At 42.8% G+C, this 27,579-nt stretch overlaps 1 protein-coding gene across 1 annotated transcript; it reads right to left on the bottom strand.

The window, feature by feature from the left end:
• Nucleotides 1-1,506: 1,506 nt before the first annotated feature.
• On the bottom strand, nt 1,507-27,579 carry LOC130876998 (myosin-2). Its single transcript, XM_057773921.1, has 39 exons — nt 27,521-27,579; nt 25,629-25,852; nt 25,385-25,528; nt 23,916-24,072; nt 22,817-22,844; nt 22,621-22,735; nt 22,431-22,523; nt 22,025-22,088; nt 21,812-21,910; nt 20,907-21,010; nt 20,307-20,445; nt 19,875-19,993; nt 19,637-19,786; nt 18,442-18,612; nt 18,039-18,348; nt 17,361-17,440; nt 15,974-16,061; nt 15,773-15,890; nt 13,888-14,011; nt 13,664-13,800; nt 12,114-12,369; nt 10,422-10,664; nt 10,138-10,314; nt 9,913-10,058; nt 9,741-9,831; nt 9,264-9,653; nt 8,610-8,736; nt 7,558-7,676; nt 7,224-7,420; nt 6,359-6,542; nt 6,113-6,278; nt 5,888-6,012; nt 5,422-5,730; nt 5,135-5,338; nt 4,467-4,592; nt 4,219-4,389; nt 4,033-4,137; nt 3,831-3,926; nt 1,507-1,766 (listed from the first exon to the last, which is right to left on the bottom strand). Exons 2-39 carry the CDS (start codon nt 25,830-25,832, stop codon nt 1,614-1,616), a joined length of 5,829 nt encoding a protein of 1,942 aa, XP_057629904.1. The 5' UTR covers nt 25,833-25,852; nt 27,521-27,579; the 3' UTR covers nt 1,507-1,613.

Here is a 27,579-nt window from a genome sequence, read left to right as displayed (position 1 = left end):
TTTATTACTGCAAGGGACTGTGAGATCCGCATTTCTCATTTTTCAAACAAAGCAACCAAGTTCAAAGAAAAGACGAGAGTCCCACAGGTCCTACAGCAGTTTAGACTTGGGCAGTTGATGTGAGCTCAGCGCACCCGCTGGTGACACTCCTCTGTCTAGAGTGGACTCATTGAAGGCACCAAGAAGAGGTTTGAAGGGCAGCGCAACCATCCACCAGGAACTTTCCCGGCCAACTATTAGCTGCTTTGTTCCATCAGGTACATCACTTTGCTTCTTATATATCTGTCTCTTTATTGGGTACCTGTGAAATGCGACTAACAGTTCTCAGAGCGAATATTGTCATAATCCTCCAAATAGGATTTGATAGGAATTTTAAATGGACTTTGGATCTACTCTGAAAATTTTTTCCAGGGAGGAGAAGGCAGGGCCTTGTTTTGTTTGTTGTTGTTATAAGATACTTAAACAATGATGGGTAAAGTGGAGGGTGGGGAGGATGAAAGATAGGCCAATACAGCCAGGAGAGCAATCCTATGCTCTTCCTAAGACCAGTGCAAACTGGTTTCCCTGCTAAGCTACCTCCACGTGCCTGATTGAAATTGCCACTTAAGCCAAGACACTTCTGCTTTCGGCTCAGATGGGAAGTTAGCATTTAGCTTTTACCAGATGCTGTCTAGGAAGGCTGTGTTTTTGGCCGTGCATCAAAGCTGCCTCCAGTTCTAAAACTTTAATCTTCTAGGAAAATGTCTCAATAATCTAGATAGCTATCGCGTCTGTTTTTATATGCATTTGAGTAAACTGCTTTGAGACTTTTGTTCTGGTCTCTTAACCACTGATTAGGCTCTTCGTATGATTCCAGAGGAGGCTATAAAGAATGCGAAAAATAGGCACATAGCTTATCGATACCAAATTATAACTTAAAGAACAAAGTTTTCTATGTGCCCAGATTTAATAGGCACCTACAGCTTCCATAAGAAAGAGTTATTTCCAACTGATATCATCATACAGAAGACCCATACATATACTGTAGTATTAATTATATATTCATAGTATTAATATTAATGTTGAAAAGAGTTTTCATGAGATATTGGAGAATAGTTGGTGTTTTTTTCTTTATGCAGTTATTAAACAAAGAGAATCAGTGACATGGTTAATGTGAATTATCTCTGTAGAAATAGCCTTAGCACCATTATTTTCCTAGATTTGGAAAACTGGGTTTGTGTTAAAAGATGTAGAGACTACCTGGGATATGACAATACCAAGATACCAGGGACAACTAAGAAGAAATAGGAATGACTTCTAGAGTTCTATTCACTGGGACAGGCTTTCTTGATAAGTGACACCTTTATCAACTTAAAATGCCTCGCTAAACCAAAGACACATGTGAATGCATGCATATTTTTTAGTAGCAGGTTGGCTGTGACTATTAAGCAGCCTGGGAGTTTTCAAACTCTGACTCTGACAAAAGACAGGGCCAGTCTAAGGATGCTGTTTGCAAAAGAACAAATGTGTTCTTTATTTCCTTTCAATAGGATGGAACAGAATCCTCTGTGGACATGACCAAAGGCTTCACATTTTGTGCCTCTCTTCAGTCATCCCACAGCACTGAGACTCGCTCACTCTTCACTTATGATTTTCGTGTGAACTTCACGGCTCTTCACCCGCAGCTTGTTGACCTGAGACTCTGCTATGTCAGCCCGCTCCTCGGCTTCCTCCAGTTCATGCTGGATCTTGCGGAATTTGGACAGATTTGTGTTGGACTGCTCCTCCTGAGAATAGAAACAGAATCATAATAAACCCATGCTGTAATCTTTCTAAGCCCTGTAGACTGGCAGAAACAGGAGTTGACATCGTACCCTCTCCAAGATCGAGATCTTGCTTACCATTGAAAGTAATTTTATCATTCAAGATTGGTGTCCCAAAATCATCTCATTTCCATTTTGCAACCAAAATATCTTTTTGTAAGGATCTTATTTGCGTATGTGTTTGTCTGTCTGTCTGTTTTCGTGTGTGTATGTAGACACTCTTGATGACCAGAAAAGGGCTTGGATCTCCAGGAGCTGGAGTTACAGGTTGTTTGTTGTTAACTGTCTGACATGGGTGCTGGGAACCAAACTCAGATCCTCTGGGAGAGCAACTAGTGCTTAGTGACTGAAGCACCTCTCCAGCCCTGACGACCAAAATATCTGAATTGACATATGTCATAAAGGAGAGGGGAAAGGGAGATCAGAGAAGTCAAGAACATGAAAAGGCCAGCTGATTAATGCTAGCTGTTAGGTGATAACTGTTAACTGAAATTAGTTATTCCTTATCACATCAAGGATGATTTAATAGTCATTTAAAACACTGAAATGTCCATTGACGTTTACTGCAATCATTTTGGCACAAAGTGGTTGTTTTCCTCCTGATTTTGATATCACGATTGTCTGGCCAGATTCCCGATGGTTACATTGTAGGACGTAAGCCTATTTATCCACTGATGGACAATTCCTTCAGTTAAGTACGGCTTTTAGTGCTGAGTGGGTTTTAGTATTGGGTAACGCACCCATGCTGGGATGTCAGTCAGGAGTAAGGCTGCCTTCATTTCTTCCCCCGTCCTCCCTTGGACGGGCTTTGGTATGAGGGTTATGCGAGCTTTGTAATGTGAATTGGAAAGCTTCGCCTCTTTTTCTCATTGCTCTTGAACAGTTCACATAGCTGAGGATTATCTGTCCCTTGAAATTTTGAAAGACCTATCCGGACCTGGGTCCTTTTCAACAGTAGCAGGGTAACACATGTTCTTCAGAAAAAAAAATGGCCAGTTTCTTTCTGATCTCCACTCACTAAAACTAAAGACACTACACTAAAAGCACTCCTCTATGGACAAGGTGTGTTTCCCTTCTTATTACTGATGTTCTACTTGCATTTCCTCTAATTTTCTTCATTAAGCTAGCTATAAGTGTATTTGTTTTATTAATTCTCCAAAGCTATTAGGTACTATTAAAATGCCAAATTAGGAAATAGCACACTCAAATCAGTTAATTCCTACCTTTATTTTATCAGAACTTTTTGCTTCCATTTGTGTTGTTAGTATTAACTTCTAGATTGGATATGAATTTATTTGTTTATTTTTATTTTTGATTAATGCTAAAAACTCAGAAAGCAATGGATTAGTCCTCTAAGTAATTTTAGTATTCCAATATAAATATTTTTAAAAGTTGCACCTTACTTGTAATTTTATTTATAATAAATAATTATCTGGAAATCATGCTTTTCTAATGTATATTTCATCCTGAGTTATTTTTTACTTTTATTTTTTTATGTGTGCAGATATTTTTCCTGCATAAAAATCTGTGAACTACTTGTTTGCCTGGGGCCTACAGAGGCCAGAAGAGGGTGTCAAGTCCCCTGGAACTAGAGTTCCAGATGGTTATGGGTGCTGGGAACTGAGCACAGGTCCCTGGAAGAGCAACCAGGCTTCTTAACTGCTAAGCCATCTCTCCAGCCTCCAAGAATTATTTTTCAGTTTGCTTGTTAGTGGTTGGAAGTCTGGGGAGTTCTGGTATATTTCTTATCTCTGTATTGTTTTGTCCCACCACGACTTCAGAGAACAACCTGTATTATTTCTGCTTTTAAATTTTTTGCAGGTTTCCTTTGGACGCTGAGGTTTTCCCTTAAAATCAAGCTATTATTACTAGAAGCAATAAGCAAAAAGTACAAAGATGTACACAGCCCTGAAGTACAGAGTCTGTATGTAGAAAATGATGTATATACTAAATGAGGCAGCAAATAAATTATTTGGTAACTTTTCTCAATCCGAGGACTTCGCTCTTCCTTCCCCTAAAGATACTCACAGCCTCCTCCGCTTGTCTCTTGTAAGATTTCACTTTTGCCTGGAGTTTATCCACCAAATCCTGAAGCCTGAGAATATTTTTTCTGTCTTCTTCTGTCTGCAAGATTGTAAGAACCACAGGGCATTACTTCCAAAGCACATGCTACCACTGTGAGTATCTCACACATCTGGAGGGGCAGTAGTTGCTAAGGACCACTGCCTACCTGGTAAGTGAGCTCCTTAACTCTCCTCTCGTGTTTGCGCAGACCTTTGACTGCCTCCACATTCCGCTTCTGCTCACTCTCAACCTCGCCCTCCAGTTCACGCACCTACAAAAGGAAAGGCTCTGAAGAATTTTGTTCCAACGAGGCATTGGAAACACGTGGGAAAGGACGAACACAAGGACCCACCCTGGCCTCCAGTTTCTGGATCTGCTTCTTGCCGCCCTTCAGCGCCAGCTGCTCAGCCTCGTCTAGACGTAGCTGCAGGTCCTTCACCGTCTGCTCCATGTTCTTCTTCATCCGCTCCAGGTGGGCGCTGGTGTCCTGCTCCTTCTTCAGCTCCTCTGCCATCATGGCAGCCTGATAAGAATATCAAGATAAGCTATCGGCATCAGGAAGTCTCGCTGCTCAGTCTGCATAAATGTGACTCTACTCACGTCAGTGATGGCTTTCTTGGCCTTCTCTTCTGCGTTGCGGGCTTCCTGGACGATGTCCTCCATCTCTCCTTGCATTTGGGAAATGTCTGTCTCGAGCTTCTTCTTGGTGTTGATGAGGCTGGTGTTCTGGTTAAAAAGAAGAGTTACACTTTCTGATGTTATCAAAACACTTAGTGGTAGTTACTTCTTGAAAACTATAAGATAAAAATTTGTAAGTAAAAGAAATGCCCTTCAACATTAAAGAATTCTGTTCTAGACCACAGTTGTCCATAGAAAGAGATAAAAAGGCTGCAGAATAGTCAGCATCTTTGCGTGCATTGGAGGCGGATGAGACAGCTTTATGATTTTATAGTTGTCATTTATCATCCTTGTGCATAGTAACATTACAACAGATGTTTGTAACATGCCATTCCTTCCCAATAAAAATGTCAATGTGGCTAGTAAGCATGAATAGATATGCTGATATAGTAGAGTGTGGGCACCCTTAAAATGTTCTAGAGAGAGAATCAATAACGATTGGTAACATAAAACAGTGCAAAACTTCTCAATAACAGTGAAGTTTGGCAGAAGTTAAAATCTGGTAGCCTTATGAAAAGTCCAGGCTTTTACATTCCGAGATGCTTAAGCCTAAGCATTTACTGCTGGGAAGTCTTTGTACAAAACCCCACCTGGGTGTGGAGGAGCTGCACGCGCTCACTGGCATCCAGCAGCTCCTGCTCTGCAATCTTCCTGCTCCTCTCTGTCTGCTCCAGCGTGGCCCGCAGCTCCTCGATCTCAGCCTGTAGCAGGTTGGCTCTGCGCTCAACCATGGCCAGCTGCTCCTTCAGGTCCTCCTGGCCCCGGAGAGCATCATCCAGGTGCAGCTGAGTGTCCTGTGCAATAAACAATCAATGAGACACTGTGTCCTCAGGCCAAGTCACCCCCTCGTCTGGCACCATCTCTTGGTGCCACCAACCTTGAGGATGCCTTGTGTGTTCCTGTAGTTTCTCAGGGCCTCGGCAGCCATGCGGTTGGAGTGGTTCAGCTGGATTTCCATCTCATTGAGGTCTCCCTCCATCTTCTTCTTGATCCTGATGGCGTCGTTCCTGCTCCTGATCTCCGCATCCAGCGTGCTCTGCATGGACTCCACGACTCTAATGTGGTTTCTCTTCAGCTGGTCGATCTCCTCGTCCTTCTCGGCAATCTTCCTGTCGATCTCAGACTTGACTTGGTTCAGCTCCAGCTGGATGCGCAGAATCTTTCCCTCTTCGTGCTCCAGAGATGCCTTAAGGACAGAGAGAGGCGACATCAGCAAACAACAAAGAAGCAAGCTGGAGTTTTGCCACACACAGATAACCGTGTTTCCCACATCTATTTACTCGCCCTGTGGGTGAACTCAATTCTCCCTGAAAATGTTGATTAACCAAGCATGCAGCCTGTACCTCTGCTTCTTCTAGAGCAGCCTGAAGTTCGCATTTCTCTTGCTCTACTTGTTTCTTTATTTTCTCCAGTTCATGGATACGCTTTCCTCCTTCTGCGATCTGCTCCGTGAGATCAGAAATCTCCTCTGTTAATGGGAGGGAGACATGTAAGGATGTGGTCAAAGCATGACATAGAGGAGCGACCCCTCCGAGTCATGGGTACTGTTGGGAGAGAAAGGGCCTCACGCTGTAAGTTCTTATTCTCTCGCTTCAGGGTTTCTAGCTGATCCAGAGACTCCTCGTAGGCATTCTTCATCTTGAAGAGCTCCGTGCCAAGGGAACGGGCCTCCTTCTGGGATGCCTCCAGCTCGGCATGTGTTTCCTCGTATTTCTGCTTCCACTCTGCCAGGATCTGGAAAACCAAGAGCAGTGAGCTGCTGCCATGGAGAGGGAAAGGTACGCAGGGCAGAGAGAGGATGCTTCGGGAGTCACCTTGTCGAAGTTCCTCTGCTTCTTGTCCAGGGCAGCGCAGGCCGCGTTGGTCCTCTCCACGTCCAGCATGAGGTCCTCCACCTCATTCTGCAGCCTCTGCTTCGTCTTCTCCAGGGAAGCACACTTGGCGTTCACGGCTTCCACGTGCTCCTCAGCCGCCTGCAGACGTTGAGCCAGCTTCTTCCTTGAAGATTACATAAATTTTAGAAAGAAGAAACCATATTTAAAAATATGAACTATCACCATATTGAAGAATATCAAAAATGAAATATTAATAATTATCTTATACAATTAATGTATAATGTATAACTATATTGTATATTAATTGTATTAATGTAGTATATTAATTAAAGATTAATAATTCGATAAAAGTCACTGGGGATCTCTTAAGAACCAGACATGACTATACAGCAGTGGACAAATGTCACCAGCTTTGGGAAGCTTACAAACAAGTGAGAGCAATCAACAGCAGTCAAGTCTGAAGTTTCTTAGTAACAGCTTTAGGATGTAAGGGCCATGAAGAGACATAAAACATGGTACTCCTTCGGCAAGAACACTAGGTATCTAGGGACGGTCTTGCTAAGAACCCAGAGTGAACTAGTGGGAGACCTACAAAGACTGTGGCTTACAGAGGAACCAGTTGGTAAAGTAGCATCAATGAACCCGGGGCACTCGACAAAGAACAGCAAGCTCTGTGGTTAGTAATTATTTGTTACCTCCGCTGGATTTTAAGTCAGTGGAGCAGGGATGTGCTCATTCTATTCAGGGATTACTGTGACAGTCCGGCAAACAGAAGCTGGTCTGCAATGTTGCAGCATGGATGTGTAAAGTTTTTTGTACCATTCTCTCCCAAACAGGCACATACTTGGCCTCCTCCAGCTCCTCCGTGCGCTGGATGGCGTCCGTCTCATATTTGGTCCTCCACTGGGCCACCTCGCTGTTGGCCTTGGACAGTGCCCTCTGCAGCTCAGCCTTAGATTCCTGCTCCTCCTCATACTGTTCCCGCAGCAGGTCACAGTCGTGGCGGGAGGACTGCAGGGCGTGGGCCAGCGCGTTCTTGGCCTATGGAGATGGTCACACCTTCATTGTACTAGATATTTAAGTATTCCCTCTCCTCAGAGCTGATGGAACTGGTTCCTTTTAGGGTCAATACTTAAGAACAAAATGCTTTCGATCACCAGCTTTAGATCAATAATCACCTTTACTTCCTCCTCAAGCTGCCTCTTTAACTCCTCAATCTGTTGGGTAAAGGCTTGCTTCCCTCTTGATAACTGAGACACCAGCGCTTCCTTCTCATCAAGCTGCCGCGAAAATTCACCTGGGAAACAGAAGAACCAGCACTGATGTTCTCTAAGGGAGGAACACGTTCCGAAGCCCATTTGAGAAGTAAATTTAACACTCAGCACCCCAGATTGAGAGTTCGGATGATTAAATTATCTGCTGACCTTTTCAGGCTCTGTGCAAAATCTTTGGGTGATCTAATAAAACGTTCTTAGTGATCCAGATGAATAAATACAGTTTAAATTCATTTTCCTGCTCCATCATGTTATCTTTCTTATATAGTGTTATGCAAAATTTGGTACTGGCTGTCCAAACAAGTATCCAAAATCTACTTATAGAGACTTGCACATGCAGGCATATATGCATGTGTGTGTGTGTGTGTGTGTGTGTGTGTGTGTGTGTGTGTGTGTGTGATTGCTAGAATAGACATATGAAAACTCAGAGGACAATTTTGTGGAATCAGTTCTCTTCTCCTATCTTTATCTGGGATCTGGAAATTGAACTCGGTACTCCAGGCTGGTGAGGCATTGTCCACTGAGGACTTCCAGAGGTGATTGAGAGATGGACATGTATGTGCATTGCCCCATTCAGAGACTGCGTTCATGCTGAAATAAATGAAAGGATAACTAGGGCTGGGGACATGACTTCATGACAGGCTATTTGCTTAGCCTGTGTCAGGCCCTGGGTTTGATCCCCTGAACTGCAAAATAGGAATGGCAACAACAAACAACACAGGCTGAGACAGAAGCCCTGCTTTCCGCTGGAGTGACTGCTGATCCCAGCAACTGCTCTGTAGCTAAATCCTCGTGACCTTTGTGGATCAGAGCTTGAACTAGTCGTGACCTTGGATGCAGGCGGAGACTGAGCCTTCTGGTGAATCAGCCACGTTCTCAGCTGCTCATATCACCAAGTCATTTATTCTTAACTCCCTCATCTCTATGCTCAGACACCGTCGAAGACAGAGAATTACCAGATTCGGTCTGCAAGCGTCCCCTCTGGCTCGTCAGGTCATTGATCAGCCGCTGCTGTTCCTCCTCCTTTGATTTGAGCTCACTCACCTGGTCCTCCAGGGTGCGGCACATCTTCTCTAGGTTTCCCTGAAAGAGGGAATGAAAGAAAGAATGATGAGACTCAGGGAGAATAACCATCGTTGTATCTAATTCTTCTACAAAGGGGAAAACATTGGCTTGAACAAATAAATCAAATTATCCTATGAATTATGTAATCTAGACGATGTCTTTCCCTTAAAGTAAAATTATAAAGCTATGTGCAATAGCAATAGAAAAGTTTGAAGATTAAATTCTGATTTTATGATTCTGTAAGAATTATATGGTCTGTTCTGTAAGAGGATATTAAAAATACTTCACCGCTTTTATATGTACTAGAATATTGTCATATAATAAAAAATATGAGCAACCTGTCCTATGCAGCTGGAAACCTGAAGAACACAGATGACCTGTGCTCAAGTCACCTGCTAACAGTGGGATGGTGTGATGTGCTTGCCTTTTCTCGCATTTCTGTATTACTGCAAATAATGAGTGACTTAATGTATATGAAGTGCCCTGGGCAAACTGATGTGTCCATGTGGATTAGAATCATGAGTATCAATTTTCCAACCATGTACCTTGGCCTTAGACACTGTCTCTACATTACTAGCGAGGTCATCGATCTCCATCTTCATCTCGCTCTTCTCCTTCTCCAGCTTCTGCTTGACCCGCTGCAGGTTGTCGATCTGCTCCCCAAGCTCTGCCACGCTGTCCGCGTGCTTCTTCCTCAGGGTGGCCGCTGTGGCTTCATGCTGCAGGGTGGCCTCCTCCAGGTCCCTGCGCATCTTCTGGAACTCAGCCTCTCTCTTCTTGTTCATCTCGATCTGGGCAGAAGTGGCTCCGCCAGCTTCTTCCAGCCTCTCGCTGATCTCCTCCAGTTCCCGGGAGAGGTCAGAGCGCTGCTTCTCTGCTTTGGCCCTGGAGGCCCTCTCTGCCTCGATTTCCTCCTCCAGCTCCTCGATGCGGGCCTGGGGGTGGCAGGAAGTACAGACTCAGCTTCTTGAGTCAGTCATGTTTTTCCTGATGAGTTAGACTGATGGAAGCCATTGACTTACCTGCAGCTCCTTGATCTTCTTCTGCAGTTGAATGCCAACTGCCTGCTCATCTTCAATCTTGCTTTGCAGATTGCTCATCTCAAACTCTTTCCTTAAAGAAGAAACACAAGTTAGAAATTCTGTTCATTGCCAACACTGGAAGCAAAGCGTTAAGCAGTTTTTTCATGCCTACTTTTTGAGCCTTTCATCAAGCTGCTGTTTCTCGTTTTCAATGTCCATGATGGATTCTTGGGCCAGCTTCAAGTCACCCTCAAGTTTCCTCTTGGCTCTTTCCAGGTCCATGCGAAGTTTCTTTTCTTGCTCCAAGGACCCCTCAAGCTAAGTGAATATAGTGCCGTGTCAAAAGGAATGTATAGTTCCTTTAGAAGGAAATTATTCTTATTAATACACAACTTACATCATCCACTTGCTGTTCAAGCTTGATTTTGGCTTTGGTCAGGGTGTTGACTTTGTCCTCCTCTGCCTGCAGGTCATCCAGGGTCTGCTGGTGGGCCTCTTGGAGGGCCTTCTTCTCCTTGGTCAGCTTAGCGATGGTTTCGTCCAGACCCGCCATCTCCTCCGTGAGGTTTTTCACCTTAGGAAGCAAACGCGCTTTGCATTACATGTTATATTTGAACATATTTGTTCTATGTTTTACTTCATAATTTAAGAGTCATAACTTTCCAGGAATCTGTCTCACACCTTGTTCTCTGTGGCGTGCTTCTCCTTCTCCACCTTGGCCAGGGTCAGCTCAAGGTCGTCGATGTCTTTCTTCAGCTCTGAGCACTCGTCCTCCAGCTTCCTCTTCTTGGCCGTCAGCTCGGCATTGATCTCCTCCTCATCCTCAGCTCTCTCTGTCACCTCTTTGATTTTGGCCTCCAGCTGGATTTTGGTTTTGATCAGCTGGTCGCATCTTTCCTCTGCATCAGCCAAACCTTCAGCTTCCTGGAATTGGCGATACAATCAACATTAGAAAGAAAGAATCAAATATATTTTTATGATAAGACTTTAACTTCCTTGAGTTGGTCTATTGGGTTTCTTATGTTCATTTATTTAAGTTTTCAAGGATTTTTGTCTCATACACCACCTACTGTGTGCAATGCATTTTGCATATGTGGGAAAAACAAACTATGTTGTTTTCTTTTCCTTGTGACACTATGCTTTATGCTTTATAATAGACGAGAACACCCATTTCTCATAGGCTGTCACTAATCTAAAACATAATTCATAATATTAGACATCTAACACATTGGCTCCATGATGCTTTCATGAAATTAGTTTTCAAGTTGTCCCTTGAGAGATGGGTGGGTGTGGAATGTGTAGAAATCAGTTTATGGCGTAAACGCAAGGAGGCAGGTGGGGGAGGGAAACATTTGTGCAGGGAAAGTGCAAGATATTGCAGATGCAGATATATTTTTCTATGTGGTACTAGAGAATGGTTCTATTTAAGATGCCCCGAATCCAAACCGAGGCATAAAGTCTTAAAATGAAATTTCTTGCAACCTGTTTTCTTTTGAATTAAGGAGAATTGGGAGGGCAGAAAATGAGAAACGTGTGTGTGTGTGTGTGTGTGTGTGTGTGTGCATGCTAATGGTCCTCTGCCATCATCCTTTGAGTGCCTAAAAGACTGTGATGTGCTCCATGTCATGAACTCAGCTGTGTGGACAGGATCTGAGTAACTCCCTATGGAGAATGGGAAGGAGTTGGGTACAGATTTGAAGGAAGCAGAAAGAAGAGCCTTCTGTAAGCCTGGGGGAGTTATTGCACTGCCACAACTTGACAATAGCTGATTCATGAGTGAACAGTTAATAAATTGGTGGAATAAAGGTGGGGAGAAAGGCACAACAGATTAGAAGCTAAGGTAAAATTGTGGGTGTGGCTTAATAGGCCTCTGCCCGTGGAGAGGGAAGAATTAACAGGCATGAGATCAGTAGCAAGCAGTAATTCAGTACAGTCTGCTGTAGAACACTATCACCCTTCAGCTGTCTATACGGTAATGTGAGGCCAAGGGATGTCAAGATGTTCTTCAAGGAAGCTTTAAAGAAAAAAAAAAATCTCTCTCCATGTTGTCTTCCCTTTATTTTTTGGGTTTGGTTTGTATTAATCATCTTTGAGAATTCTCTTCAAACTGAAAAGAAGCCACAATTCCTGTAGATTGATAAAATGGTGTAGGCTGGAAGAAGACAGACAGTTCTACCTCATTGTCATTGCACTGGTTTGGGTGTATTTATTGGGCAGCGAGAGAAATGTGGCCATTTGGAGTCTCTAGCCATCTCTGATAGCCATCTCTCTACAATGAGTGATTCCCTGCCAATTATACATCTCCCTTATCGTGGTCAGAGCATCAGCACTTCATCTTGATTAGGGATACCCGAGGATAGAGCCCCAACTTACAGCCTGTACTTGGAGTTGCAGGTCATTTTTTTCTTTCAACAGTGACACCATCTTTTCTTCTAGTTCCTTCCTCTTTGCCTCCGACTTGGAGAGCTCGTCTTTGGTTTTCTGGAACTCCTCCTTCATGTTGGCCATCTCCTTTTCAGTCTCTGCGCTCTTCAGCAGGGGTTTGATCTTGAAGAAGAGCTTCATCCAGGGCCAGTGCTTGACATTCATGAAGGCGCGGATGTTGTATTGGATGCAGAAGATGGACTCCCTGAAATGCAGTGTTTACTAATTAGATGCTCTGTAGACTATAAAGCAAGAGTAAATCTCAGGAGCGAGGGTTGGAGGTTCTTTCTCCCTCCATCCTACCCCACTCCTCACTTGCATTCAACCTTGAAGATGAGAAAAATTATATTTCATGGTGATGGTCAAGAACTTGTAACCATCTGTTTCTCTACATCATTGCATCTCAAACTTGGACATGGTTAACAATCACTCAAAGAGATTATCAAAACAAAAACAAAACTGACTCTTGAATTCCACTTCCAGAAATTCAGACTTAGAGTATTTAACATGGACATGAAATTTCACATTTTTAATAAGACACAACAGATACCAATGTCACAAATCAAGGTCCCTTTGGGAGGCATTGCTATTCATCAGTGCTTCAAATACTCTCATTCAGATAGCAAAGGGCAGTGAAAATGGCAAAATACCATAGTCCTTGACAGAGGTGACTTTAAAAATCAGATTTCTTTGACAGTCTCTAGTTTTACATTTTAATGTTGTGTCAATTTTGCATTCTATGCTATGAAGGTACCTTAATCTAGACCACTTAGAAATTATTAGCCTTCATATATAGGTAGTTAGCTCCCCAAGTACAACATCGCAGTGTGGTCAGAAAAATTAAGCCTAACTGCAAGTGATAAAGGTTGTCTCATGTAACTCGTTTATGTGTGTATACAGATTTGTTCATATGTGTGGGTGTATACGTGGCTATGTGAAATGTTCTTCATCACTGCTCCTGAGACATCAAACTCTGTCATCTTTTAGTTCTTGCCCTCCATCAGTCAGACTAGCAGGAAGTCAACACCTTTAATGACACTGTAGTAACTTTCTGTGAAAAGTTCTTCACAAATATCCTATTTTAAATTATGATATTTCAATAATAGAAATGATTCAACTGAAGAAATAGTTTTAGATATTATGTAAAACCATTTTTGATACTACTATACATTTTAAGGCTTCCCATTTAATGATATTTAATAAAACCATGTCATAGCTAGAAAAAAGGGCAAAAATTCATCTCTACCTACTCATTGGTATATTTTCTCCTGTTTGATCAAAAAATATCTACGCTTGATACTCCTCAACTCCTCACCCACACCCAGGCACTCAGGAGATGTTCAGTGCTGACAGACTTTAAGTTCTCTGCCCCTTTCTCATAGAAGTTTCATTTATTCCTTCTTACTTTGGTCTTCTTACCACAGCTAAGTCCTAACTGTCAGCTACCTTGAGTGTATTTTTGAAGACACAAGAGGTGAATAAGCCACACATTTTTATACCTTCTCTCCACCATCTTCTGGTACTCCACTCTTGCCAAGAAACCTCTGCACATGGCCTGGGTGCGAGTAATCAGCTGAGCCAACTTGTCGTCTCTCATCTCCTCTAGGAGCCCCAGAAGACCAGCTTTGAAGAAGACCTGTGTGCAAGCAATGTTGCAGATCAGAAACTTCACACCGAGTTCAAAGGGACAGGAAGACATGAGGCTGGATTTAGGGAGGATTACCTTGGTGTGACCAAACTTATACTGAGTGTGGTCAATGTCGATGGAGCCAAGGAGTTTCTCAGAAGCCTTCTTGCTATCGATGAATTGTCCCTCGGGGATGGCGCTTGCATTTAACACCTTGTATCTGTTAAAGTAAGTGTAGTTTGTGAAGATCTGTTTTACAAACATTAACCAAATTCTAAATGATTTATTTAAAATTCAAAGCTTTTTCTAATTGTTGTTTTGTTCACTGAAAGACATTATCTGCTTGTTTTTTCAACCTATTGATTATATATTTTTAATCCATTGTGCCTTCCTTTATAGTTCCAATGTTCTTCTCTCTGTGTCTCTGTCTCTGTCTCTCTCTCTCATTTTAGCCAGTCTCTCTACATATAGCCATGGCTGTCCTGGAACTCACTGTGTAGACTAGACTGGCTTCAAAGGCACAGAAATACACCCACTTCTGCCTCCTGGGTGCTGGGATTAAAGGTGTGTACCACCATACCCATCCAGTTCCTAGCTTTTTAAAAAAAAAAAAAAAATCAGACTCTGTCCTCAAGGACTATGTCATTTTGTTCACATTTAAGAGTATACAGCCTATGTAATATAATGTGTTATTTTTGTTTGGTAAATGTGTTTCAATGGAAGATCATAAGTCCAAGAAATCTGATTATTTTAATTAATGAATATAGTAACACTATTAATTAAAGAAAAAAATCTATGAATTTGAGAAGAAAAAGGGGAGGGGAAACATGGGAGGAGTTGGAGGAAGGAAAGGGAAAGGGGACGTGATGTGATTATATTTTAATAATAAAAATAATAAGGAATATAGTAGATGAGGTTTTGGGTTTGAGAAATGATCCTATAAGTCTAATAACAAACCTTGGATGCCCTTCATCTTGAGCACTGCTATTCTTTATCAACCAGCTCTAGACTCAGAGACCAGTGCCCTGCAGCTGCCATTCAGAACTTTTTCTTGATTCTCAAGATCAGCATATCAGGGAGGAGAAAAGAGATTTAACTAAGAGCTGTCACCATGACATGCCCCCTATTATTCTAGGGAATCCTGGGAAGTTCATCTGTGAGAGAGAACTGAAATCAAACAAATCAAGACGGTAACCTATTTGAAGCTAGCTCTACGTGCAACATCCCAACCCGGTGACTTATTAGTTTTGACTTTAAACATTAATTTGATCTCTTTGAACCCTACTCATTTAGTCAGAAAATGCGGTCCTAGTAGTTCTTATCTGGACTGAGTGGTGGTGAGGGTTAAATGGGTCAGAGCAGTGAAAGGGCAGCTCTGCTAACTCCTGAATCTGGAGTGTGTATCTATGAGCCTGAAAAAAACTAGTGAGTGTTTTGCACAGAGCTTAACATATAGTGTTCTTTTCTTCTTTTTTTAATTTTATTTTTTCGAGGTAGAGTTTCTCTGCGTAGCCCTGGCTGTTCTGGAGCTAACCCTGTAGAACAAAATGGCCTGAAACTCGGAGATTTTCCTGCCTCTGCCTCCAATTGCTAGGATTAAAGGCATGAACCACTACTGCCCAGTTCAAAGAGTATCTTTTTCTTCTTTTTTTTTTCTTTGTTGTTCTTGTTTTTGAGACAGGGTTTTATTGTGTAACTTTGGAGCTTATCCTGGAACTTGCTCTGTAGACCAGAGTGGCCTCTAACTCATTAACTCACAGAGATCCACCTGCCTCTACCTCCTGAGTGCTGGGAGTAAAGGCGTGCACCACTACCACCTAGCAAATAGTATCTTTTCAAAGTATTGTAAGACTCAGTATCTTTAGTTCTTTTGTGGCAAAATAAAAACACTAGAGGTATACTTTTCATTAAATTGCTCTGCTTACGTCAAAACTTGTTTATACTAAGCATCAAAGACACATCATAATTTGGAGCGCCTGACCTCTGCTTGAAGTCTGCATAGAGGATCCTGCTGGGGAAGCCCTTCCGGCAGATGCGGATGCCTTCCAGCACACCGTTGCACCTCAGCTGGTGCAGGACCAGTTCGTGCTCCATGGCCCCTGGAAATGCATGTTTATTTCACAGCAGAACATAACAAAGATGTGGCAGCCATGCTTTGCGCTTTCACTTGGGAGTTTCTTACCGGGAGTCTTGGTTTCATTGGGGATGATGCACCTCACGAAGTGGGGGTGGGTGCTCCTAAGGTTGGTCATCAGCTTGTTCAGATTTTCCTGTAAGACCAGAAAACCATTGTCAGAGTATCAGCAGAAGGATGAGCAGTTGGTGATGTCTATAAAATCAACCCATGGCTTGGGTTGATTGACTGCATCACCGGTGTTCTTTCTTTCTGTTATTGAATAGGTGTATGTGTGTATTACATGTGTGTATGCATGCATGTATACCACTCTTGTGGAGCTAAGACTGGGTGTCAGCCCATAGGTGTCTTCTTCCTAGTAAGTGAGACAGGGTCTCTCATTGGATTAGAACTTGGCCACATTGGCCAGAGTTCTCTGACCCAGCATCTTCTAAGGATCCTTCCACCTCTACCTCTCATATTGGTAGGATTGTCAGCGCACACCACCATACTGCTTCTTTTTATGTGGCTTTTGGGAATCTGAACTCAGATCTCCACACCTACAAGACAAATACGTCACCATCTAAGCTGCCTGCCATTGGCACAAGAGGACCAGCTTTCATCCAAAGAAGACCCTATTGCTTCTGTTGAGATGTTGGTCCTCAGTCTATCCTGATGCATTCTTGTTGGCAGGAGGGATGTGTGTCAAAACACTTGGGGTGTACTTCTTTTCACTTTAAACCAGCATTGTCCTGCTTTCCTCCCTGTCCTTCGACCCCTCAAACATCTATCTACCTATTAAATGGTACCTGTATCTTTTACTAAACTCGATGATTCTTCATTAAGGAAATACAATCCTGCACCATATTTGGACCTTGGACATTTTGTAGAGCTCCATGGATAAGGTAATAACTTTAAAATATTGACCACTGATTAGATCAGTAGCAACAATGCATTAGCTCGGTTGGTTGCTAGGTTGCATTAATCTTACTTGTTTTGATGTTGGTTTAGTTCGGTTTAGTTTTGGCCTTGCTGTTGTTATTATATTCAGTCAGTGTTATTATAACAGTCAGTGTACCCCAGACTGTTTTCGAATTTTCAGTCCTCCTGGTTCTGCCTCCCAAGTCCAGGATTACAGGAGTACAACACCACAAAGAACGGTTTCCTTAGTCTTACTAATATATTCTTTCTCTTTCTGTACTTGGCCTTGGTACTTGTCACCCAATTAGGTTATGAATGATGAATCACTAAGTTCCACTAGAGTTCATAAGAGGTCCCCCTCATTCTGTGATGGCTCAGAAAGGTGAGATAAGATAATGTCTGACTGATCTCTCCCATTTCATATTAACGGAAGCCATAAACATCAGCGCTTTTCTAGAGTCTCCTGAAAAATGTGATCTTGTACTTCTAAAGCCAAACTCCTAAGGTAATTGGAGGTGCTAGAGTTTGCTCTTACTCTGAACAGAGCAGACACGGTCTGGAAAGAAGACCCCTTCTTCTTAGCACCTTTCTTGGCGGCCCCACCGCTGCTGGCCTCTAAGGAAGGAAAAGGATAGCATCATTCAAATACACTCTTGAGTCAGGGGGCTCCATCCTGCTGATTTCTGTGTATTCCATGCCCAAGGGGAACCCTCTCACCCCAGGAACATCCTCCCACCATATGGACCCCCTTAAAATCTTGTTTTATCGACTAAGTTCACACCCACTTTCTGTAATTCGCTGTTTGGAGATAATGTGAACAGTAGTCACCTAGCCATGAAGAGGTGAACTTTCTGATATTGATACTTGGCACACAGTGACTTAAAAATCTTCAGTAGAAGCTAGCATTGAAAGGTAGGATTTGGTCACTATATTTTCTGTAATATCCCCAGATGCTTCACATTTAGTACAGTGGGAGAAGGAGGAAAGAATTACAGAAACCGAAGCTTTTCCTTGGTTGAGAGCCTGATAGTTCTTTTCTTGCCATTGTGATAAGGTCTCTGTCAGTAGGGAGGTGACCCCAAATATATAAGCTCCATATAGCCTCAAGGAATGAGGGGTTTGGCGTGCCACCTTCTGCTGGGGTGCTCTCACCAGCCTCAAACTAATAGCTTGGTTGTAATATTAACAGAAAGTTAAGACTTGGAGGCCTCACCTGCTTCAGCAGTTTGAGTTCCAGAGAAGAGGTAGGCCAGAGTTTTCACTGAAGACTTCTGGTACAGCCCAACCACAGTCTCATTCAGGGGGTCCTTGTTTTTGTCCAGCCAGCCGGTGATGTTGTAGTCCACGGTGCCCGCATAGTGAATCAGGGAGAAGTGGGCTTCAGCCTTGCCTTTAACCACCTTAGGCTTCTGGAAGTTGGCAGACTTTCCAAGATGCTGTTCATACAGCTTGTTCTTGAAGGAGGTGTCTGTCGCCTTGGGGAACATGCACTCCTCTTCCAGGATGGAGAAGATGCCCATCGGCTGGAGTGAAGGTGAGGCAAGGGCATCTGAGTATGTATACACGAGCAGCAGGATACATGGGAAGGGGGCTCAGAGCAGACGAAGGGGGTTTACCTTCTCGATGAGCTCGATGCAGGCGGCCAGGTCCATCCCGAAGTCGATGAATGTCCACTCGATGCCTTCCTTCTTGTACTCCTCCTGCTCCAGCACGAACATGTGGTGGTTGAAGAACTGCTGCAGTTTCTCGTTGGTGAAGTTGATGCACAGCTGCTCCAGGCTGTTGAACTAAATAAATAGATATGCGTATTTGTCTCTGAAATTAAGTAGGCATTTTATTTACCATACTTTTTAGAAGGTATTATCATCATTGGTCAAGAGAGTCTCTTTTGCAATGCAAAATAAGCATGGAAGGTTTGAGGCACGTGGAAGTCACTGTTCATTGCTGTTTTATAGAAAGTCTTAAGTCGGAATTAATTCTATTTTTTTTTAATTTCTTAGCTTTACACAGTTTTCCTGAGTTTCTACTTAATCTCCCTAGGTTTATTCCAGGTACCCCCTATGTCTTCCAGAGGCCTCATCTAAGGGCAAACTCTCAATCCCTAAAAAAGCTGGTTCCAAGCCTATATTGCAGGAACACCACTATGGTCAGAATTTCAAGTGATTAGCAATTGTTATCTAGTGTGAAACGAAAACAATAAACAAGACACAAGAGACCACATATAATATAACAGCACACTTCTTTTTATCTTTAAAAACCCTACTGAATAGCAAATGAACTAGATCTACTTAGATTAGACCCCTTTTCCTTGCTTTTCTATACTTTCTGTTAAAGCCAAGTTTTATTATAATAATTAGAAAAGAGATAAACTTTTAAAAAGCTATGAGCAGGGAAATGTATTTCATGATCAAATAGAAATTTTTATTTCGTGATATTACATTAACAAGCATTAAATTTTAATTTCATTTAATTAATGATGATTCTAAATTATCAAGCCTTTCTCAGCCTTTATTATCTCTCTAAGTGTCTCTCAGTGATTTCTGCACTGTATACTCAGAGCGTATTATGGGTTACTAAGTTTCACTGTGCTATTTAATGTCAGCTTCTTTTACATCTTGGGAGTCTTAGAGCTGCTCCCCTTCCACATTCAAGCTCTTTCCATCCTGCAGGGTCCTCATTACATGTGATGTTTGTTGTTTGCTACAGGAAATGATTGTAGGCGACAAGCAGGCAAGAAAGGGTCCTGATACTCAGAAAATCTTAGTAATATATTCATTGCTATAAAGCTGCTCCATCAATCAAGCAACTCACATCAAAGATCTCAAAGCCAGCAATGTCCAAGACCCCGATGAAGTACTGCCTGGGCTGCTTGGTGTCCAGCTGCTGGTTGATACGGGTGACCATCCACAGGAACATCTTCTCGTACATGGCCTTGGCCAGGGCACCCACTGCGTTGGTCACCTTGAAAGATGAAGATAGAACTCTTGAAATTACATGAGGAATATACAATACTCTCATCCCTTGTGGTGGTTTTTAATTAGGCATTTACCTGCTCTACAGTCTGGCCCTTGGTGACGTACTCATTGCCGACCTTCACCCTGGGGTAGCACAGGGCTTTGAGCAGGTCAGCAGAGTTCAGACCCTGAAGATAGGCAGCCTTGTCAGCAACTAAAAGAAAGGGTGGATACAATGGTATTAGGGCCCAAAGAAGTCCGTTTTCTTAAAATAATCATCATCATCATCTTCTGGCATGTTGTACAGTGTTCTCAGTATATTTTTGATAGTCTTTTTAAAAATCTCACTGAGTTCAAGACCTTCACTGCCCCAAATAGTGTTTCTGCTTTACAAAGTGTATCATTTAAGTGCTCTGTAATGCTCAGATCTAAAATGCAAGTGTGCCTTCCTAGGAAAACTCAGGGTAACGCATTCAGAGTGTGAGTTTCAGAAAACGCATGACATCAGGTGGAAGACGCAGCCGTACCTTCAGTGCCGTCTGGCTCAGCTTGCTCCTCGCGCTGCTTCTGCTTGAACTTCATGTTCCCATAATGCATCACGGCTCCCGTGAGCTTGTAGATGGAGACCTTTTCTTCATTAGTGAAACCCAAAATGTCAATAGCACTCTGCCAACAAAATCAAGATGATAACTGTTAGGTTATGATCTGCTATTTAGAGCTCACGTTCCCATCGCTCATGACAAACTGGTTACACTGAGGAAACTACACCAGCACTTCCGGAGGGAAGGGCATGGACAGGATGCTCCCTGGAGCAGTGAGGTTATAGGTGTGTGTCACCACATGAGTCAAAAAGAAGCTTAGGCTAAAACATGGTCAACCTCAGACTCTTATTATTTTGAGAAGTCACACCTCGAAATCAGCAAGGACTTTGGCAACCTCTGGGATGATGAATCATAAAAGCCTGGTGAGGGACAGCATCTAACCCCAGGGTCCGGAGGTCCAGTGTTTCTTTAGCACCCTCAACTCTTTCTTTACTGTTTCTTCTAGAGACTCTGAATAGTTATCAGAGTGAACCACATCGCTGACCCTGCACAGTCATCCCAAGCATTGTTTTGGGTTCTACTTACATCTGTGGCCATCAATTCTTCCTGGTCATCAATGCTGGCCACACTGATCTCCCCTTGGCTGACAAATGGGTAATCGTATGGGTTCGTGGTAATCAGCAGCATTTCTATGTACATGGAAAAGAGCAAAGATGAGGACAGCCACTGTCTTCATCAAAGCAGAAGATTTTCAGATTCATAATAAGAGGGTGAAGGATGATGGATGTGCACTAAGTACCTTGAAGATGATGTCATGGTATTCCCTGTCAATGACTAGTTTTTAAACATTGCTACAATATAACAAATGGTATGCATGTGTGAAATTTTCAAAGACTAAAGATTACCTCAAACTAGTATAGTCTTTCTCATGGTGAGTATTTAAAAATCAGAAATGGAAGCAAACTAAAGCCTTAAAAGAGAAAGCATATTATTAAGCAAATTTTGCCTATCTCTAGTATGTAGCACTCTGCAACCCTCCACAATACTGTGGCACAATAGTAATATGAAGAAAACCATGACACACTCAGTGTGTGTGTGTGTGTGTGTGTGTGTATACTTCAACTGTGTTCATTTTATTCATTTATCCACATATAATGATATAAGTATAGAAAGTGAATAGGATGATGTTTATCTAAGTGTTCATATGGTTATTTCACAGAAATTGGAGATAGTTTTTCACTTTTCCTTTGCTTCCTTAAGAATTTTTATGATAAGCAAACACAAATTTTAACAAAGTTACAGAGCTTCCTCCTTTTTTGATACTGGAGACTGAACTTGAGCTCAGCTCTGAGTTATATAATCAACCCTATAAAGCTATTTTTTAATGAAAATTTTAAAAAAATAACTCAGCAAAATTCAAACACGGAGTATCAGGCTGAGCGCTGGCAGGCGTGGTATAGTGACTTCAGAAAGGAATGGACATTCCTTACCAATCAGCTCTGGCTTCTTGTTGGATGTGATCTGATAGAAAATATGGTAGCTCCTTTCCGCCTTGAGCTGGAAAGTGACCCGGGACTTCTCTAGCAGATCTGGAAGAAAGCAGATAGCCAGCAGGAAACTGTAAAAGCTGACCTGCTGCGGGTTTGGCTGTCAGCAACGTTAGCAGACCTCAGAACAGAATGGCGCTACAGACAAGCACTCACAAGTCTCGATGTCAGCTGATGCCAGTTTCCCCGTGGTGCCAAAGTGGATTCTGATGAATTTACCCTTGAAAGGAAAACTAACATGTCTACTTTGTTTACAATAACATCAAATGGTTGAAAATGTTCAAAACACTTGGGACAATACTGTTTTAATTTTAAACCATGCCAGAGACTACCTGCAACAGGAATAAAATCTTCTATTTTACAAGTAGAAGGATTTTTATCTTTGAGTTTAGAATTTATGAATATAATATAGGAGGCAATGCTGTGTTAATTTCTTGGATTAATTAGCCCATGATGTATAAAATATATTAAGACATCCCATTGTTTTCCATAAATATATGCTGTTATTGTCAAAATTAAAAATAAAATATTTTACAGTATCAATAGTGGACAAGAGACTCACAAAGCGGGAAGAGTTGTCATTCCTCACGGTCTTGGCATTGCCAAAGGCCTCCAGCAGGGGGTTGGCACTGATGATTTGATCTTCCAGGGTCCCCTGCAAGGGAAAGATCAGTCCTTACATCTCAGGCTCAGGAACTTCTAGCCTGAGAGTGTCCCCAAAAGAGCCTGGACTCTGGGACAGTCAGACTCACCTGCATTTTGCCAGTGGGAGCCTCCTCCTTCTTCTTGTCCCCAGTGACTGCAATTGTTGCAAAGTACTGGATGACACGCTTCGTGTTCACAGTCTTCCCGGCACCAGATTCTCCACTGTCAAATCAAAACAATCAGAGGAGTTGCCACATCTAGCAACTTCCACAGCCATGAAAAGAAGCATGGAAACCTACTTACGTGATCAGGATTGACTGATTCTCCCGGTCTACAAGAGAAAATGCAGGCACTTAGCGTCGTTTCGAACCCAATTGTAAATGGCTAGAATAGTCTAAGGGCATGAAATTTCTATTTCTCAGTTGAGCTGCCTTAGGGCCTGGTGCACACTGGCCTAACATCTTACAGTTTCTCTCTCTTTTGCTTCCCTACTTAGCACAGGTGCACCCATTTACACCAACAACCACCACTCTGACATCTTCCCAAATGTTTTATTCAAAGAGGAAAAAATCCTCCAATGAAGAAAAAGGCTGAGAAACCTTGGTCGAAGGGGTGGCGACAAGGCTACGTTTTACTGAAGCACAAAGCTTTCTTCATAATATTCTACCACTAAATCCATATCTAGACTAGACATGGCTTTCTCATCCCCTTTTGGTGACACATTAAGTTAGAGACTCATTCATGGTGGACCACAGGATTGATGAGGCTCCGACATTGGCAATGTTTTGATGTGTGGGGAGTAACAGGGAGCAAAGGCAGAAGCCTTCACAGTATCATGGTTTCAGAATAGTTTTAAGTGGAAGCAAGAATTTGTTTGGATGTTTTACACTGCCTAATGAATTCTCCAGGCCATTTCCAATGGGGCCACAAGTACTTGAGGTCAACCTAGATGAGCCAGTCACCAGAGAGGTAGTCACAACGGAAGGTCGTAACGCCAGATACTCCTTAAAATCTGACTGGTTGGTTCTGACAAAGGCAGTACCCTTTGTACTGTTGGTCACAATTCATGATACCAAGGAAAAACCACAGAAGCAAAGTTTGTTTTCCTGCTTCTTGCTTTCTGGTAATAGAGAACCAGTCTATATGCAGGGCTGTGTCTTTTGTGTGCATGTGTGCACATCTGCACAGGCATGCTTGTATTTTTGTGTTCCTAAGTCTCGCCGTAGGTAGCCTCTATTGTTGATCTTTACACATCAAAGAGCTCAGAAGCCATTCTATGCTATGTCACACAAGCCTCTGTGAGAAGGGATCATCCCAAGTGGTTTGATAAAATTGCTTTGAGACTCTCTTTAGGGGTCTGCGGGAAAAGATTAGGCACATACAAAATAGCCAAGTTACTCACCTGTCAACATGAACTGGTAGGCGTTGTCAGAGATGGAGAAGATGTGGGGTGGGGCCTCCTGGCGCTTTTTGCCTCGGTAGGCCGCCACCACCTCGGGGTTGTACACCGGCAGCCACTTGTAGGGGTTGACAGTGACGCAGAAGAGGCCAGAGTAGGTCTGTTTACGCAAAGAGGAAATGACTACCCAAGAGCCCTGCTTGTCTGTTCTACTCAGTGGAGTTTTAAGAAAAAGAAGTACTTTCCATGGTACATTTCTTTCTGGAAGCAGCACAGAAACTGAAGACTGGCACATAGCAACATCTTTGAGGGGATAACCAGTTCAGAGTTCCTACTGCTTCCCCTGGGACTTGGGGTTTTCACACAGCAGGAACACCAAAGTCACGTCTATCCATTTGATTTAAAGTGTGGACTTTAAAAAATGAGACATTTTTGTTGTTTGAAAGAGATGGAAATATATTTCCTCTGCAGAATTGAGATAATTTGAATGTATAAGACTATAAATTTGAACATAAATGTATTCAGCAATAAGGGGTGATTGGGGACTTTGGAACATTTTAAGACAACATGATAAAAGCCCTTCAAAAATAAATGGGACAGTATGTAGATGTAGCACCATGGGGAAGCACTGTAAAATATTTTGAGTTACAGAGTGACAGAGAGCAAATAAATGCATCATGATTGCAATGCAGGGATTTAAAAGATATCTGTCAACTGGTTAAGGACTGGCACCAACCAGGAGTATAAGCATCTGACCTATGTGGAAGTCACCTAGCTGAATACCAGTGCCAGCTAAACTGTGTAAAAATATGAATATGTAATATATGCCATTCAAAATGTTTATTGGATGTGTGTGTGTGTATGTGGTGCCAGGACCCTGCAAGGCAGTCAAACTAAAACATAAGTAAGACAGTGTTCCTTGAGACATTCACAGGCAATGCAGGAGATGGAGAAGTTAATGAATGACCAGGAAAAACACAGTCAATGTGAAAGCAGGGATAGAAATAGCAGGACAGAGGACTCAAGGCTGCCTGGGGACACCGGAAGGAGCTCAAGGATGAAAGGACCAGAAACAAATTACTGTTACGTGGGGAGAAAGTAAAAATGAATTAAAATTGATCCCTAAGAATTCCATTTTGAAATATTGCAATGTGTTTATCTTTTCCTTGGTTTGAGATGATTAGGCATTGGCAATGGAGAGGGAAAAGAAGGCCTGAGCATGTTTGATCAACAGATCTGTGGTCAAGTCAGACAGCCAAGGCTCTCCCAAGTCTTCTCTTGGGAGAGAATATCAAGTGTCGCTTTCAGGATGTGCCTTACGTTCTCAATAATAACTAGTAATTTTACTGGTGACTTCAAGTGACTAGAAGATACTTGTGACACAATTGTACATCAGTGTGAGTGTTAGGCTTTTAGGGCACATGGTGGTGGCAGTAAACTCTCCCACCCACACACCGTGGAGGGACACTCACGTAGATCATCCAGGCTGCATAACGCTCTTTGAGGTTGTACAGCACGGCGGGCTCGTGCAGGTGGGTCATCATGGCCATGTCCTCGATCTTGTCATACTTGGGAGGGTTCATGGGGAAGACTTGGTCTTCCTTCACCGTCAGGGTCTGGTAAATAGGAAATGGAACAATCAGTGTCAAGTGAGTGACCAAACCTTCAAAATGGAACGCAATGTCCCACGTGCAACACGTCAGCCTCTCTACTTACCGCTCCCGCTTCGGTTTTCACGGTCACTTTCCCTGCATCTTTGCTCTGAATCGTTCCTTTGACGAAGGATTCCTTGGGCTCCGCCACAAAGACAGATGTTTTGGCGTCAAAGGGCCTATTCTGGGCCTCGATTCGCTCCTTCTCAGACTTTCGGAGGTAAGGAGCAGCCTCCCCGAAAACGGCCATCTCCGCGTCCGAACTCATGGCTGCTGAACTCACTGACCCTAAAGGAGATTTTAAAAAAAATCATAGTCTGCACTGTCTAGTATGCCAGCAGATTTAAAAGTTATTATTATTTGTGCTGTATGACCATTTTCCCTGTATGTGTGTATGTACATATGCATGTATGCATGTCATTGTAACATGCACTATGTGCATGCCTGGTACCTGCAGAAGTCAGGAGAGTGACAGAACCCTCCTGGCACTGGAGTTACAGATGGCCGTGAGGCACCATATGGGTGCTGGGAACTGAACTCGGGTCCTCAACAAGAGCAACATTCACTCTTGAACACTGAGCCAAGTGGTTAAGCCGAGCCAAGCTGCCTATCTTCACAGAGTCTGTCTCGGGGTCCAGCTGTAAATTACACTAAGGAGTTCTACTGCTACCAGGCTGCAGTTCCTGAAGCAAGCCTCACAAGAACAAAAATACATGAGGTTGCAGGGATGCGTGCTCAGGGCTTGACATCCAGCATCTCCCATCTTGAGACAGGCATCCTAGCTGCGAAACCAGATTACAGGTAGAGTGATGTTGCCCAGGACTGTGTGACCAGGGGTAAGTCTCTTGATCATTTTGAGCCTCAGTGATTCCCTCTTTAGGGCAGGGATTATAATCCCAGCATCTTTTCACTCCGAAGCCCCGAGGGTGATAATGTGGGAAAACCATGTTAAAAGGACAACTAAGTAACTGGAAAGGGTCCCGGCTACTATTTGCATATAAAATGTCATTTACTCTAATGTCACACATCTTTCTGGCCGTGTAAAGTAAGGCAACTTTATTTCTTCCTGTAGATATTCAGCCAAATTTTTCCAAAGTAGTTTTGGAAGAATTTTAATTTTGTTTCCTCCTACTCCACCTGCCCTCCCCCTCTTTTGGTTGGATGCTGGGTAGACCTATTCCAGCATGATGTTTTTGTACACTACACCAAGTCAAACTCATGAAGGAGGCAACCCACACCCACCCTTATCCTTGTGCTCCACGTGGCAAGGCTCCCCATGCTCTAAGTTTCCGTGTACAGAACATGAGACCTGGCAGCTTGTCCTTGGCTACTTCTAGGTACAGGTAGCAGAACAATGTGGGGTGGGGGATGAAATCCTGCTGCCTTACTGCAGGATCAAATGCTCATCACTCATTTAAATCCACTCCCTCAGTCTCCCTCTCCAGAGAAGCAGCATGCAGTACTAACAGAGCTACTGAATGCCTTGTTCCCATATTAAAATATCTCACTATGTTCTGGTTTCATATAGTAACTTTTCTGCAGGCCTATAAAAAGTTTAAGAGAGCCATTGTTCTAAGTATTTTCTTCCTCACTAGAAATCATGTTTATTGAATGAATTCTAACAGCAAGACAGACTTTTACAAAATAAATCTGAGTTTTTCTACCAATGGGGATTTTAGTAGTGTTTTTTTTTTTGATTGTTTGTTGTGTTTCTTGTGGAGACTAAATATATATAAGAAATATATTAGCATTTCTTTTTGCTCCCTTGTCTTTTGCTACAAGTGCCAGAGTCACCAGTGCAGGGATGAAAGTCCTCCCTCCCTTCCCAGTCCCTCTCCTTAGATGCAGTTGTTAGTGTTTCCTGAGACAAGCGCTTTCTCAAAGGATGCTAAGTGACAGGAAACCAGAGACTCCCCATCACACCTCCAGGGACCCGTTAGTCCAAGCCTTCCTTACCTTACTGGTAAACGAGAAGATGTGGCTGGGAAACGAGAGGGTCCTGTATGAGAAAAAAA

Source organism: Chionomys nivalis, chromosome 7 (assembly GCF_950005125.1).
Source record: "Chionomys nivalis chromosome 7, mChiNiv1.1, whole genome shotgun sequence".
Lineage (NCBI taxonomy): Eukaryota > Metazoa > Chordata > Mammalia > Rodentia > Cricetidae > Chionomys > Chionomys nivalis.
Note: the sequence above shows the minus strand (reverse complement) of the source record. Positions and strands in the feature narration are given on the sequence as shown.